This window comes from Microcaecilia unicolor, chromosome 1 (genome assembly GCF_901765095.1).
Source record: "Microcaecilia unicolor chromosome 1, aMicUni1.1, whole genome shotgun sequence".
Taxonomy (NCBI): domain Eukaryota; kingdom Metazoa; phylum Chordata; class Amphibia; order Gymnophiona; family Siphonopidae; genus Microcaecilia; species Microcaecilia unicolor.
This window is the reverse complement of record NC_044031.1, coordinates 137,645,592-137,662,979: the sequence shown is the minus strand read 5'-3', so window position 1 is coordinate 137,662,979 and position 17,388 is coordinate 137,645,592. Positions and strand designations below refer to the sequence as shown.

General features: G+C 43.0%; 1 protein-coding gene across 3 annotated transcripts in view; it reads left to right on the top strand.

Moving 5' to 3' along the window:
* SLC25A13 (solute carrier family 25 member 13) overlaps positions 1 to 17,388 on the top strand; it is a 424,259-nt gene that overhangs the window by 107,162 nt on the left and 299,709 nt on the right. For all 3 annotated transcript variants that reach the window (XM_030200826.1, XM_030200808.1, XM_030200817.1), the window contains exon 4: positions 2,516 to 2,631. In XM_030200826.1, the coding sequence (XP_030056686.1) occupies positions 2,516 to 2,631 (116 nt within the window). The remainder of the gene's footprint in view (positions 1 to 2,515; positions 2,632 to 17,388) is intronic.

Here is a 17,388-nt window from a genome sequence, read left to right as displayed (position 1 = left end):
GAGTTTTTCCAACACGCTACTTAGCCATTTTAGCACAGTAGTAAAATGGCCGATTTTCCATTTCTTGAATCAATGGCCATGTGCTAATGTTGTCATTAGTGTGCAGCCATTCAAAAGAATTACTGAGTGATCACTTATCAACACTTATGTTGTAGGTGGTACGGGTTCAATCAGTAATCCTGCACTTACCAGTTAGGGCACTGTAATATTGAGTCGCTAACTGATTAGCGCAGGAATGCCCACTCTGCCCCCTGACGTGCTTCCTCCAACAAAAATTATAAATATTTTTAGCATGTGATTAGCGTGTGCCAATTTGGAACTTACTGTAGGACAGTGTTTCCCAACTCCGGTCCTGGAGTACCCCTTTGCCAGTCAGGTTTTCAGGATATCCACAAAAGATATAGTAGAATTGGAAAAGGTACAGCGAAGGGCGACGAAAATGATAGTGGGGATGGGACGACTTTCCTATGAAGAGAGGCTGAGAAGGCTAGGGCTTTTCAGCTTGGAGAAGAGGACGGCTGAGGGGAGATATGATAGAAGTGTATAAAATAATGAGTGGAATGGATCGGGTGGATGTGAAGCGACTGTTCACGCTATCCAAAATACTAGGACTAGAGGGCATGAGTTGAAGCTACAGTGTGGTAAATTTTAAAACGAATCTGAGAAAATTTTTCTTCACCCAACGTGTAATTAGACTCTGGAATTCGTTGCCGGAGAACGTGGTACGGGCGGTTAGCTTGACGGAGTTTAAAAAGGGGTTAGATAGATTCCTAAAGGACAAGTCCATAGACCGCTATTAAATGGACTTGGAAAAATTCCGCATTTTTAGGTATAACTTGTCTGGAATGTTTTTACGTTTGGGGAGCGTGCCAGGTGCCCTTGACCTGGATTGGCCACTGTCGGTGACAGGATGCTGGGCTAGATGGACCTTTGGTCTTTCCCAGTATGGCACTACTTATGTACTTATGTACTTATGAATGTGCATGAAAGAGATTTGCATATAATGGAGGCAGTGTATGCAAATCAAGTTCATGCATGTTCATTGTGGATATCCTGAAAACCTGACTGGCAAGGGGTGCTCCAGGACTGGACTTGGGAAACACTGCTGTAGGATGTGTGAGCACATCCTGCGGTAAGCCATTTTAAGCTGTGGTAAGCACTTGTCACAGCTTAGTAAAAGGACCCCTTGACGAGCGAAAAATATCTAGGTATCCACTTGACTGTCAAGGAAGTGATCAAAGGTGACTTTTGAGCAGTCTTCTACCGCTACTCCTTTGGCACCTACAGATTTTTATTTCTACTGAAAATCTTCACACCAAATCTCACCAGTACCTGGTCTCCTGACCATTTTGCTCTTGATCTTGTCAGTGATTTAACAATTTGTTTTGTTCCTGTGGACAAGTGTTTAACCTGAGATTCAGAAGTTCCCCTTTTAACATGAATTTTATTTCTGATAAAAGTGATCATCTCGTTACACAATGTGTTTTAGGCTCAGTTGGTTCCTGTGTGACCTGTTTTCCAGCAGGATTCCATGCTACCGCTGCTGGGAGAATCTGGCTCATTTCATACAGCAGCAGAACACTAATATTTGGATTCAGCACACACCTTTACATCAGTAGCTTAAGCTGAATGAATTATAGTCAGTTGGCAGGTATCTGCAGTGTAACATTTGTGCACTATTTTATCACAAGAAATTTAGCATCTGATTCAGCAACCCACATTAAATTTTTGATTTGTGTTGCTGAAGCTGGCAATATGGCACATTGCTGGCTGTAGCAATCTAAAGAAAGCAGGTCTGCTTGCGTATAAAGGATTTAATCTGCGTTTTAAAAAAGAAAAAAGGGTCCCCCCCTCCCCTGAAATCTTAAACTAGTGCCCCTCACCTTGGGTTCTGTTCCCCTACTCCTGATCCTTATGGGAAAAACTCCTCTGCCTTTCAGTGTACCCATTTCTCACCTTCATATCCCCTCCCCCATAAACCAGGGTGTGTCTGGTTGATAGTGGGAGGCAGTAGCAATCCCTGATCATCTCTCTGCAACTTGAACTCCTAGTGGTATTTTTCTGGTACTACCGCTCAGAGTCAGGATCTTGTTTAGTGTTCTCATTTGGCATGCTGACTCCTACTGAAACATTCTAGGGACTCAGGCTACTGGAACAAGAGTGGCTGGAAATGGCTCCTGACCCACTTATTCACGAGGGACATCCGGAAGATCCTGCTACACAGGGGAATAGAGAAGTGAGGATGCAGGGTGATGCCTCTTCAACTGATGTTGGATCAGGTATCAGCTCAGGCTCTGCTTGTGTTTAAACCTTGTTTCACTTGATGGGAACTTGCATCACCAGCACGGACTTCACGTGTCAGGTGTGAAAGGTGTTTTAACCAATGCCGCTTCATTTACAGAGAATTGTAAAGTACCCCAGATATAATACTCATATTTCATTCAGTCAATTAGTACTTGTGCCCGCACTGCCTTTAGATGTTCATTTCACCATTCTCACTCGTTGTTTGTTACAGATTAATATCCTTCCAAGAATTCCTGGCATTTGAATCAGTCCTGTGCGCTCCAGATGCATTATTCATGGTGGCCTTTCAGTTGTTTGACAAAACAGGCAAAGGAGAAGTTAATTTTGGTAAGCGCTGGTAAAATTCTAGAACATAGACAGCCATGCTAAGTATTTTTACTCAGTTTTTAAGTGGAGGAAATTTTAATCTAAAGGAGGCTTCCCTGTTTGTGTTGAACTGTACGCTTCTAAACGGTAGGACTTGGGAGCCATGTGTACCTTGACAGTTGCTCCTGAGTTGTCACTGACAACAGCGGTGGGGTCAGATGTGCTATGTAGTCTTCCTTTTTCTCTCTCCAGCACGATCTTAACAGTAGGACTGGGAAAGAGGAAGGTGGCAGCCTATGTCAGAGTCAGAGCAGCTGTATTCTGGTGCTGCCTATGTGTGGTAAAGCTGTACTAATTAGTAATCATGCCTGACTGTGTACCATGGTGCTTGCTGGCTTGTGCTAGCCACTTGACATCCTTCAGTTTCAGATAATTTTTACATGCCGCTGTGTGGCACACTACGTGTACTGTACAGTGATTTTCTACAAAGACTTCCAGCTGCTAGAAATTTTAAAACGGCCATTTCAGACATTTTTCCTGCTGCTTGTACCTCTTTGTGGTAACATGACTGAGGGCTGGCCTGGAGACAGACAACATGTGCAGGTAAAATAAAATATTGGTAGTTATAAGTATCGGGTAGGGGTCCTGTGCCATTCACAGGTAGAGGAGAGAAAATAAACACAAAAGTGTTCTTAAGATGTAACAAGGGTGTCCAGTATCCTGCTCCAGTAGGGGCCATGGCATACATTACTGTCTGTCAGCACAGCAGTACACTTGCCTGGTTCCCAGAGTTACCAATGTAGTCTCAACAAAATCCAAACTTGCAAGGTTCCAAGTTGAACTTAATCTACCTGACTGTAGCAGTGGAAGTAAATGCAGTTGAGCAACGCTGCCTCCCTCTGGGCTTCCTTAACCTAGCTGTGTCCTGGGCTTTTGTACTTTCTGGACCATGCCCTCCTGGCTCCACCCCTTGCATGTCAATTCCTCCTTGGGCAGGGCTATGGGTTTTAAGGTGGCTCGGACACTGACAGGGTGTATACTTGAGGGGAAGTTGCAGAGTCCTATACACTCCTTCACACCCTTGAAGTCAAATGAATGTGGTCAACTGTCTAATTTTCTTTTTCCTAAATCTGAAATTTGGTATGAAATGGGCTGTTGCTTGCCTTCTGTTCACAAAGTGCTCATTATTAATATGCCTCTCACTAAAACTTTCCATGCGCTGCCTTAGAGATTATTTTCGATGGTTCTTCTTGCATCAGAAAAAGCAGGAATGGAATGTGTGATTTGGATCTCAAATTCTGAACATTGATACATGGTATATAGATTAATTAGGTGCTAATGTAAGAACTGGATGAAAGGAAATTAGTTGATCTTGAACGTGATCATCCTCTGTAACGAGAAAACATGCTCGATAAAGCAACATGCTGTATCGTGTCACATCTGCTTTGCACGCAGTAAATGTCATAACTATAGGTATATAAATAGCTCCATTAAACCTGCAGCGCTAACTGGATTGTGTTTAAAAGAACTGATCTTGTCTAATTTTAAAAACCTGTGAAATTTGGGTTGAAATTCCAATGTAACTCTTGCTTTTCACGCAGATTGTTAGTTCTTGGATGCAAGTGTTTGTGGATTGTTATTCGTGATACAGCTCCTCAACTTACAGCATATGCACCATTAAACACTAATTCAAAGTATGTTTTCAGTGCGTTGCATTTATTAAATTGCTAGTGTCCATATCTGACTGCAGCTGTTTTTCCCCCCCGAATAAGAGATGGTATGCTGATTATGGAGTTACAAAGAAATGGGTGACAGTCCATCCTAAGTAGAGGAGATTGGCTTTCCAGACCTTGTCTACCCTCAGTATGCTTGTATATAACTAAATGGTATCCTTAAAAAGCAGAAAAATACACGAGGGATAGCCGTTTGGTTAGCAAACTGTGTTTCATACTTTTCGAAGTAGAGGCTATTGTGCTGCTATGTTTCAAACATTTCTTGTGCTCAAAGGCATGGGATGTTGCTCTACCAGTGGTTCTCAATCAAGTCTTCAGGATGCATCCAGCCAGTCAGGTATTCAGGGTATCCATGATGAATATGGATGAGAAATATTTGACTGGTTTGGTGTGTCTCAAGGATTAGTCTGAGGAGATACGAAGGAGGTAGAACGAGAGGACATGAAATGAGATTGAAGGGGGGCAAACTCAAGAAAAATGTCAGGAAGTATTTTCTCACAGAGAGAGTAGTGGATGCTTGGAATGCCCTCCCGCGGGAGGTGGTGGAAATGAAAACGGTAACAGAATTCAAACACGCATGGGACAAACATAAAGGAATCCTGTTCAGAAGGAATGGATTCTAAGGAGCTTAGCCGAGATTGGGAGGCAGAGCTGGTAGCGGGAGGCGGGGATAGTGCTGGGCAGACTTACACAGTCTGTGCCAGAGCCGGTGGTGGGAGGAGGGGCTGGTGGTTGGGAGGCGGGGATAGTGCTGGGCAGACTTACACGGTCTGTGCCCTGAAAAGGACAGGTACAAATCAAGGTAAGGTATACACAAAAAGTAGCACATAGGAGTTTATCTTGTTGGGCAGACTGGATGGACCATGCAGGTCTTTTTCTGCCGTCATCTACTATGTTACTATGACTTCTGCTCTACTGTAATCCTGCTGCCATCTGATAGGAAAGTTTAGAATTGCTTCACTTAAGTGGACAGCCTTTAATGTATTTAGGGTAAATAGCTCCCGTCATATGACTTTCAACTTTATTTTTCTCCATACTCTCCTTTTTTCATAATACCTTACATTTCATTTCTACCTCTCTTCCCGTATCCTAAATCACTGGTTCAAAAACCTGCCCTTATGGATTCTCACCCCCCCCCCCCCCCCCCACACACACACACCCATTCCACTCTCCCAATCAATAAGGTTTTAATATGCATTAGGTTTATTTGCACATTCAGTAATTTTTATTTTTTGAGGTAGCAGACAATAGTGGAGGTTTTTTTGTTTTTTCTTTGAACTGACAAACTTCATTATTTTTGCTTTTGCTTATCTCAAGCTATTGAACCAATTTGTCTGCAGTTATGCAGGCAGAAAGTGTCTTTTTTTTAGCTTCCTTACTAAATGGCAGGAAAATAAATGCATTTACGGTGAAATGACAAATAACAGAAAATCAGCCTAGCAGAGAATTAAGGATAGATCGATGACCATTAGTTGATTCTTGCATAGCCTGGAAAATTAGTCATTAACCTTGTGCCCTATACATGGGGGGGAGGGCTACCTTTAATCATCTAGTTCTGTGTGCACAAAAGCTACTATTTTTGACTCATTCAGTCTGTGCATCGTTAGTCAAGACCTCATGTTTCACAAGATGCCACAGTCAAGAGCACTATATATATCGAGTGGAGGAGTGGCCTAGTGGTTAGGGTGGTGGACTTTGGTCCTGGGGAACTGAGGAACTGAGTTTGATTCCCAGCACAGGCAGCTCCTTGTGACTCTGGGCAAGTCACTGAACCCTCCATTGCCCGCCACATTGAGCCTGCCATGAATGGGAAAGCAAATGTAACAAAAAAAAAAAAAAAATATATATATATATATATACTACTACTACTTAACACTTCTAAAGCGCTACTAGGGTTATGCAGGGCTGTACAATTTAACATAGAAGGACAGTCCCTGCTCAAAGAGCTTACAATCTAAAGGACACGTGAACAGTCAGTTATATATATATATATACAGTGGGGGAAATAAGTATTTGATCCCTTGCTGATTTTGTAAGTTTGCCCACTGACAAAGACATGAGCAGCCCATAATTGAAGGGTAGGTTATTGGTAACAGTGAGAGATAGCACATCACAAATTAAATCCGGAAAATCACATTGTGGAAAGTATATGAATTTATTTGCATTCTGCAGAGGGAAATAAGTATTTGATCCCCCACCAACCAGTAAGAGATCTGGCCCCTACAGACCAGGTAGATGCTCCAAATCAACTCGTTACCTGCATGACAGACAGCTGTCGGCAATGGTCACCTGTATGAAAGACACCTGTCCACAGACTCAGTGAATCAGTCAGACTCTAACCTCTACAAAATGGCCAAGAGCAAGGAGCTGTCTAAGGATGTCAGGGACAAGATCATACACCTGCACAAGGCTGGAATGGGCTACAAAACCATCAGTAAGACGCTGGGCGAGAAGGAGACAACTGTTGGTGCCATAGTAAGAAAATGGAAGAAGTACAAAATGACTGTCAATCGACAAAGATCTGGGGCTCCACCAAAATCTCACCTCGTGGGGTATCCTTGATCATGAGGAAGGTTAGAAATCAGCCTACAACTACAAGGGGGGAACTTGTCAATGATCTCAAGGTAGCTGGGACCACTGTCACCACGAAAACCATTGGTAATACATTACGACATAACGGATTGCAATCCTGCAGTGCCCGCAAGGTCCCCCTGCTCCGGAAGGCACATGTGACGGCCCGTCTGAAGTTTGCCAGTGAACACCTGGATGATGCCGAGAGTGATTGGGAGAAGGTGCTGTGGTCAGATGAGACAAAATTGAGCTCTTTGGCATGAACTCAACTCGCCGTGTTTGGAGGAAGAGAAATGCTGCCTATGACCCAAAGAACACCGTCCCCACTGTCAAGCATGGAGGTGGAAATGTTATGTTTTGGGGGTGTTTCTCTGCTAAGGGCACAGGACTACTTCACCGCATCAATGGGAGAATGGATGGGGCCATGTACCGTACAATTCTGAGTGACAACCTCCTTCCCTCCGCCAGGGCCTTAAAAATGGGTCGTGGCTGGGTCTTCCAGCACGACAATGACCCAAAACATACAGCCAAGGCAACAAAGGAGTGGCTCAGGAAGAAGCACATTAGGGTCATGGAGTGGCCTAGCCAGTCACCAGACCTTAATCCCATTGAAAACTTATGGAGGGAGCTGAAGCTGCGAGTTGCCAAGCGACAGCCCAGAACTCTTAATGATTTAGAGATGATCTGCAAAGAGGAGTGGACCAAAATTCCTCCTGACATGTGTGCAAACCTCATCATCAACTACAGAAGACATCTGACCGCTGTGCTTGCCAACAAGGGTTTTGCCACCAAGTATTAGGTCTTGTTTGCCAGAGGGATCAAATACTTATTTCCCTCTGCAGAATGCAAATAAATTCATATACTTTCCAAAATGTGATTTTCCGGATTTAATTTGTGATGTTCTATCTCTCACTGTTACCAATAACCTACCCTTCAATTATGGGCTGCTCATGTCTTTGTCAGTGGGCAAACTTACAAAATCAGCAAGGGATCAAATACTTATTTCCCCCACTGTATAACTCTTGGCATGAAATTGCCAGGTCTGTGTGAAATCATACGAAACTAAGAGCAGCTAAACAAGAATGCAGGGAGCTTCAATCCTTTTCCTTCAATCCATGCTGATTCTTCCCTGCTGACTAGGGTAGAAGAGCAGTGGTTCCTAGGTCCTGACCTCTTCTACAGCCTTAAGTCAGCCATTGTAGCTTGTACTATGTAGCACTTAAACTGTGAGGCTGGTTCTAGCAGCAGATGATGCCCCTGTTCTCTTTCTCCTCCTGACCACGGGTTGAAGAAATAGACTTGGGAGATGAGAAAATGGAATTGGCTTTGGGGGTGGAGAGGAACAGCATCAGAGGGAAGGCCAGTAAGAGAGGGGGATAGATTCAGGTGGGTAAGTGGTGTGAGAGAGAGAAAACAGAGAAAAAAATGAAGGAAAATAAAGTCCTTATGGCCTATCCAGTCTGCCCATCCATGCCATTTACTATGCCTTGCACAGGCTTGCCTGAATTCGGTTTCCGTTTTCGTCTTGACCACCTTTTCCACGAATAAGTATTTCCTTATGTTATTCCTGACTCTGGCTGCTTTCACCTTCATCCTATGCCCCCGCATTCCAGAGCTTCCTTTCAATTGAAAGAGACTTGCCTCCTTTGCATTTATGCCACAGAGGTATTTTTGAATGTCTCTAACATATCTCCCCTCTTCTGTCTTCCTCATAGGCTTTATGATAAACACCACTGACCATTTTGGAGCCATCCTTTGCATTTGGCAGAGTGTAAAATACTGGGTAAAAATGACCTTCCAGAGCGGGACATATCATTTCCCCTATGCAAAATGGGGCTTCCCATTTTTGGTATTGGCACATGTTCCCATGCAGGTGGTTTGTTTAGGAACTGATAGAGGTGCAACACTGTATGGAAGCTGTGGTTACATGGCATGCTAAGGTGATTGTGATTTTCATTTTTTGCTTTGACACTTTGGGAAGGGAGATGAAATTGTCCCAGTGCACCTTGGGAGATAACGTGTAATGCTCATGACTGCTTCAGAATTATGGCTTGATTATTAGATTAAAAATGAGAGGAAGCAGCTCACATGGATAGCTGGTAACAGGTCCTCAATGAAATGTAAAAAAAAAATTGTAGATCTGTGGTTCTGGAGACTCTTATATTTCCCTTGAAAAGTAAAAGGTGGTGGTAGGAATCTTATAGCAGAGGAACACTGTTCAGATTTAAAGCTCAAGATAAGACTAGCTGAACCCTTCTCCATTCCCTTCTTGCCAGCACCTCAGGGATGTGACACACAAGTATATCTTGAATAAAGTGCAATATATATTGTATGAAGTCTTTTTTTAAATTAAACATTTTTATTTTTTGTTAAAATAATTATGGGGCTGATATTCAAAATGATTTAGCCAGATTCTGACCGGTTAAATCGCTTGGTTGGGGCTAGCAGCACTTAACCGGCTAAGTGCCATTGAATATCATGGTTAGTGTTGAAATCGAAGCCGGCTATCTTGGAGACGTTCCAGGGGTGGAGTCAGCACTTAGCCGCTTAAGTTCTGATATTCAGCACTTAAGCGGCCAGGGTTAACTCACAAATGGGACCACATAAACATCTGTCCTATATTTATGCGGTAACCCGTGGCGGCTTAAGTGATGAATATCAACTTAATCGGCTATGTGTTAGCCAGCTTTAAAATAAGTGGATATTCAAAGACGAAGCCCACACAGGTCCTGGCTTTGAATATCCAGAAATAACACTGTCATTGGCGAGCAAAGTACTCACTACTGACGTCTGAATATTCATCCTTATATTTTTACATTTCATGTTAGTTATTCCTCTTCGAGAGTACTTCTGCATTTAGATAGGGTACAATTTTAACAAAAATAAATAAGGCTTCTTGTCAGGGCATATAAATCATTTTAGATCAAAGGAATTTATGCGATGACGAGAGAAGATGGTGCAAGTAACATTGTTCCCTCTTAAGCTGAGCAGGAGTCCTGCAACTGCAATGCTGCCAGTGGGGAGTGACACATCAATATTGTGTTTTCAATTGCTAGAGACAGGCAGGTTCCCCCAGAGTCCTGCAGAACTTGCCTGTCCTCACTATTGAAAATGTGATAGTGAAGCAGCACCCCCTACTGGCAGGGCTGTAGGTGGACGCTCCCGCTCAGCAAAGAGGGAACAGTGCTGGTAAACATATATTTTACATTTATAACTCTTAAAAGTTCATGACTGCTGATAGTTCCCCTCCTCGTTTTTGTAGTTTTAAGTAATTTTTATGTATCTTCTGACATCCAAAGCTCTAGCAGGTTGTAAGGAGTTAATAAAAGTCCCAGCAGGATGGTGGAAGTAGGATAGGCTTTCTTCTAAATGTCTGGGGAAACACTTTTACTGCTCAGTGTTGACAAGCACATAAAAGCTGATCATATAAATCCAGACTTGAAAGACTTCGTGGTGTTTCCTTTTACAATGTTGCTTGATGTAAAGGGCTGTTCTGCATTCTTTCACTCTCGCTCTGCTGTTAAAAGAAGAGGAAGAAAATTTAAGAAATTTAGAGTAAAAATGATTTAATAGGCTTCACTTGTGCTCAGGCAGTCCTGTAGTTCTATTTTGAAGAGAGAGGGTATAGATGTATATTTCTGAATTATTGAGCTGCATAGCTTTCTTTAGTATTCTGGTTTTCTTAGGGGCCCTTTTACTAAAGCTTACTGTGCGCTAATGGACGTTAGTGTGCGCTAAGTCCCATTAGGCTCATAGTTGTAAAATAGATGTACAACATTTAGCCTGCACTAATGTGTGTTACTGCATCCTAAACTTTAGTGAAAGGGGCTCTAAATCTGTAAACTGGGGCACTTTCTCTGCAATTCTGTTTTTTTTCTATTTAGAGGTTCTTTTACTAAGGTGCAGAAAAAAGTGGCCTTAGCATGCCCATACCTGGGTTTTTCCTGTCCGCTAAGGCCATTTTTACCGCAGCCATAAAAACGGACTTTTTGTAATTTTTATATTAATGGCCATGTGCTGATGTTCCATTAGCACATGGCCATTTAAAAAATGTACCTATTTTGTAACCGGTAAAGGCTAACCAAGTGGTAATGTACAGGGTGAGGCAACAAAAAAGTAACAGCCCAGGGGCCAATATTCAGACTGCAGGAGGCAGCCCAGCTAACTCCTGTGTCATGACCGGATATTCAATGCTGGGCTGTTTCTGTTGACCGGCATTGAATATTGTTTATTTTGGGCCTGTTTAAACTTAACCGGCCAAGCCAATATTTAGCGCTGGCTGGTTAAGTTGAAACCAGCTAAAGATAGGCCTGATATTTCGGCAGACTGATTTGGCTGCCAAACATAGCTGGTGATGCCCTGAATATTGGATAGCCATTTATATCACGCAGTATAACCAGTTAGCCGCTAAGCACTGACTGGGAATATTCAGCGGAAAATAACTGGCCATCTCCCGCTGAATATTTGCGGATAGCAGGTTAAGCATTATTTAACTGGTTAAATAGTGCTGAATCTTGGGGGCTGGAGGGTGGTTTTTTTTTTTTTTTTGCATTTTTTTCAGCAACCACTTTGAATTTCAATGAGAAATTCTATGTACTTTAGTTCTCATATTTACATATTACTATTAAACAAACAACATTTAATTATCTTAAGCTATGTTGATGTTACTGACATTTTACTGTTACTACCTAGCAATTTTTACACATTAAAAATGTTGAGCTGAAACACAGTAAAATAGCGTAATTCAAATGATACAATTAATAATGTATCAGAAGTTCACAGTCACTGTGAATGCTCAGTGTCCACCCCAGCTTTAACACAGGTCTTTGGGAAATTCGTAATAGCCTTGTCGATCAGTCCCTGTGGCAGGCTGTCTCAGATCTACAGCGCTTCCTTGAGTTTGGTGATTATTTGCAGCTTTGGGTGATGTTTGTGATAGGCCTCCAGCGTTGCTCCCCATACAAAAGTCTAGGTCACTGTGGCGCAATTAACAAAAAGCTGATTCCCCAATTTTTTTTAAATAATGGTAGTTCACAGTGTAAACATTGTTGAATGCACAAAAAGTCCTGGGTGATCATTCTAAAAAGTCTGTAGCTTTGACTTGTTTAAACATAATCTCATTCCACTCAGCACATAAACGTAAATGGTAACAAATAAAGCTGTAATATTTCACATTGAAATTCCAAATGGTTGCTGAAAAAACAAAAACAAAAAAAACCTCCAGGGGGTTACTTTTTTTTTTTTTTTGCCTCACCCTGTAGATACACTAACTGTTTAGTGCAGGAATGCCCAATCTTTGCGGAGATTGGGTGGTGACGCCGGTAATTGGAGAGTAAAACCAGTACTGGGCGGACTATGGTCTGCGCCCTGATCATGGCTGAATAGATATGGATGGGCTGGAGTGTAAATTTTATGAGGCTTCAACATTAGCTTCAGAACTAATGTTGAAGGAGGAGTGGCCTAGTAGTTAGGGTGGTGGACTTTGGTCCTGGGGAACTGAGGAACTGAGTTTGATTCCCACTTCAGGCACAGGCAGCTCCTTGTGACTCTGGGCAAGTCACTTAACCCTCCATTGCCCCATGTAAGCCGCATTGAGCCTGCCATGAGTGGGAAAAACGCGGGGTACAAATGTAACAAAAAAAAAACAACTTTTAGTACAGGAACAGTGCTGGGCAGACTTTTATGGTCTGTGCCCTGAGAAAGGCAGGGTCAAATCAAACTCTGGTATACATATAAAGTATCACATACCATGTAAAATGAGTTTATCTTGTTGGGTAGACTGGATGGACCGTTCAGGTCTTTATCTGCCATCATTTACTATGTTACTATCTAACTGCAAGCTGTAAAGTATTATCTTCCTATAGAACTGAAAACATATCATTACAGGAGTCAATATTCAAAGCAATTTAACCAACCAGAAATGGTTTGTGGCCAGTTAAATCTCTTGTTCAGGGCTAACCAGTCATTTTCAGTGGCGCTTAACTGATTTAGTGCTGCTGAAAATGACTGGTTAATGTATATATTTTTAAAAAACTATTTTGGGGCTATTCTAGGGGCAGAGTCGGCACTTGGCCGGTTAAGTGCCGATATTCAGCACTTAACCAGCTAAGATCACCACATAAATACTACTACTACTACTACTACTACTATTTAGCATTTCTATAGCGCTACAAGGCATACGCAGCGCTGCACAAACATAGAAGAAAGACAGTCCCTGCTCAAAGAGCTTACAATCTAATAGACAAAAAAATAAATAAAGTAGGCAAATCAAATCAATTAATGTGAACGGGAAGGAAGAGAGGAGGGTAGGTGGAGGCGAGTGGTTACAAGTGGTTACGAGTCAAAAGCAATGTTAAAGAGGTGGGCTTTCAGTCTAGATTTAAAGGTGGCCAAGGATGGGGCAAGATGTAGGGGCTCAGGAAGTTTATTCCAGGCGTAGGGTGCAGCGAGACAGAAGGCGCGAAGTCTGGAGTTGGCAGTAGTGGAGAAGGGAAGAGATAAGAAGGATTTATCCATGGAGCGGAGTGCACGGGAAGGGGTGTAGGGAAGGACGAGTGTGGAGAGATACTGGGGAGCAGCAGAGTGAATACATTTATAGGTTAGTAGAAGAAGTTTGAACAGGATGCGAAAATGGATAGGGAGCCAGTGAAGGGTCTTGAGGAGAGGGGGTAGTATGAGTAAAGCGACCCTGGCGGAAGATGAGACGGGCAACAGAGTTTTGAACCGACTGGAGAGGTGGGAGGCCAGCAAGAAGCAGATTGCAGTAGTCTAAACGAGAGGTGACAAGGGTGTGGATGAGGGTTTTGGTAGAGTGCTCGGAAAGAAAGGGGCGGATTTTACGGATGTTGTAAAGAAAGAAACGACAGGTCTTGGCGGTCTGCTGGATATGAGCAGAGAAGGAGAGAGAAGAGTCAAAGATGACCCCAAGGTTTCGAGCTGAGGAGACAGGGAGAATGAGAGAGCCATCAACAGAAATAGAAAACAGGGGGAGTGGGGAGGTGGGTTTGAGGGGGGTAAAATGAGAAGCTCGGTTTTGGTCATATTTAATTTCAGGTGGCGTTGAGACATCCAGGCAGCAATGTCAGACAAGCACGCTGAAACTTTGGTTTGGATGCAAGGTGAGATATCAGGGGTAGAAAGGTAGATTTGGGAGTCATCAGCATAGAGATGGTAGGAAAAGCCATGGGATGAGATTAATGAACCAAGGGAAGAAGTGTAGATAGAAAAGAGGAGGGGACCAAGAACAGAACCGTGAGGTACGCCGACAGGCAGAGGGATAGAAGTAGAAGAGGATCCACCAGAGTGAACACTAAAGGTGCGGAGGGAGAGGTAGGAAGAGAACCAGGAAAGGACAGAGCCCTGGAATCCAAGTGAGGACAGGGTATCGAGAAGTATGCTGTGATCAACAGTGTCAAAAGCAGCGGAAAGATCAAGAAGAATGAGGATGGAATATTGACCTCTGGATTTAGCCAGTAATAGGTCATTGGAGACTTTAGTAAGCGCAGTTTCGGTTGAGTGGAGAGGGCGAAAACCAGATTGTAATGGGTCAAGAATAGCATGTGAGGAGAGAAAATCAAGGCAGCGGCGGTGAACAGCACGCTCAAGTAATTTGGAGAGAAAAGGAAGGAGGGAGATGGGTCGGTAATTAGAGGGACAAGTAGGGTCAAGTGAAGGCTTCTTAAGGAGAGGTGTGACCACAGCATGTTTAAAGGCAGCAGGGACAGTCGCAGTGGAAAGTGAGAGGTTGAGAATGTGACAGATAAAAGGAATAAGAGTAGGAGAGATGGCATTAAGAAGGTGGGTGGGAATGGGATCAGAGGAACAGGTGGTGCATTTTGAGGAAGAAATAGCACCAACTTTTGTGCGGTCCTATCTTTATGTGGTGACCCACAGCAAGTTAAGTGCTGAATATCACATTTAACTGGCTATGATTTAGTTTGCTCCATAAAACCCAGAAATTCAGTGCCAGAGCCCAGACATAACTCTGCATTGAATTTCTGGGTATAATGCTGGCGACAGTCAACAAAACGTTGAGCACCACTGGCTGAGTACCAACCCCAGAGATCTAAGAGGTTTGATAGAGAAGACTCTGGCAAAATTGGGAGTAACATTGATATGACTTTTTGAACACTATAACACAAGCACGTATGTACCAGCGGCACATCATGACGCAACGAATACAACACGCGATACAAGGACTACTACAAGATAAGTACAATCATGTCTTGATGCTTTGATATATAATGAACAGTGATTGGTAAATGCATATATATTATTATACCTGGCATTTGACAGGAGGGATAGGTAGGGTGCAGTGCTATGATAGTAACAGGTCTGTTGTGCTATAAGCTGGTTCCGTGGTTAACAGAGGTTTGGCACTACAATATACACTGAGCAATGTAATATTTAATATATAAGAAACATAGAGAGTGATAGACTGGTATAAATGAGTGAACAATTTTTTAGAAATATATACCAGATATATAATTAGAACCCTAACAAATAAATATTAAGTTAAAATTTAATGCCAAGAAGTGTAGAGTAATGCACTTGAAGTGCAGAAACCCAAAAAAGAGGTACCGGATAGGAGTGGAGAGATTAGTAAGCTTGACTCAGGAGAGAGACCTTGGGGTGTTGGTGTCCGAGGATCTAAAGGTGAAGAAACAGTGTGACAAGGCGACAGCCATGGCCACAAGGATGCTAGGCTGCATAGAGGAGGGGTATAACCAGCAGAAGAAAGGAGGTGTTGATACCCCTCTATAGGTTGTTGGTGAGGCCCCACTTGGAATATTGTGTTCAGTTTTGGAGGCCGTATCTTGCTAAAGATGTAAAAAGACTGGAAGTGGTGCAAATAAAAAGCTACAAAAATGGTATGGGATTTCCATTGCAAACCGTACGAAGAGAGACTTGCCGACCTGAACATGTATATCTTGGAGGAAAGGAGAAACAAGGGTGATATGATACATATGTTCAAACATTTGAAAGGTATTAATCTGCAAACAAACCTTTTCCAGAGACGGGAAGGAGGTAGAACTAGAGGACATGAATTGAGGTTGAAGGGGGAGTAGACTCAGGAGTAATGTCAGGAAGTATTTTTTCACGGTAAGGGTGGTAGATATGTGGAATGCCCTCCCGCGGGAGGTGGTGGAAATGAAAACGGTAACATGCATGGGATAAATGAAAAGGAATCCTGTTTAGAAAGAATAGATCCACTGAATCTTAGCTGAGATTGGGTGGCAACGCCAGTACTTGGGAAGCAAAATCAGTACTGGGCAGACTTCTACGGTCTGTGCCCTGATCGTGACTGAAGAGATACGGATGGGCTTGAGTGTAAATTTTAAGGGGTTTCAACATTAGCTTCAGAACTTTTATTTCTGGGCAGACTTCTACGGTCTGTGCCTTGAGCATGGCAAGGACAAATCAAACTCGGGTATACATATAAAGTATCACATACCATGTAAAATGAGTTTACCGTGTTTCTCCGAAAATAAGACAGTGTCTTATATTAATTTTTGCTCCCAAAGATGCACTAGGTCTTATTTTCAGGGGATGTCTTATTCGGGAGTAGTAGGAGGACTGTGGCGGTCAGGAACAGTATTGAAGTGGGGGGGCGGTATCCTGCAGGAGTAGGCCGTGGCTCGCCTATCTGTCCACAGTGACCGCAGGACTCGAGCGGAGCAGAGCCGCCCTGGCCGGGCTGGGAATGGAGGAGGGGTATGAACTAGGGAAGGTAATGGAATGTGGGGCCGGGCTGCTCTGGCTGGGGTCTCTGGGGGTTGTGATAGGGCTTAGGGCGCAGGATCATCCCTACCATATTACAAACGTTAAAAAAAAATTCTACGGTAGCTTCGTTCCCCGTTGGTGGCGCTTTATGCGCTCCTCCTGTACATTCGCAACACTTTCCTTCCTTCTAGTCTGACTTAGCCCTTGGGCGATGGAGCAGCGCCGAAAGGGCTCGGTTACTCATTTTCTTTCCTTTTATTATTTCTGCAAGGGGGGATGTTTTTTTTTCTTTCCAGGCTCACATAGTTGATCTTCAAAAAAACGTGAAGGAGGATGGTAGGAGTCCGCTGGACGATAGAATTTCCACCTCGGTCTTGTTTCTTGCATTTCTTTAATGTTATTTCGTCTTTGGGTTGCAGCAAAAAAAAATGAAGGTTTCTGTGTCCATGTCCCATCGGGGCCAAACAAAAACTTTGCTAGGTCTTACTTTCGGGGGAGGCCTTATATTTAGCAATTCAGCAAAACCTCAACTAGGTCTTATTTTCAGGGGATGTCTTATTTTCGGGGAAACAGGGTATCTTGTTGGGCAGACTGGATGGACCATACAGGTCTTTATCTGCCATCATTTATTATGTTACTATGCTTCTTTGTTCTCTTCTTATAGTTTTATTTATTTGTAACCTATCTACTTTTGTTTATATTATGTAAGCCGCTCTGAAGGCCTGTGCCCTGGGTGGTATGTCAAAAGCTT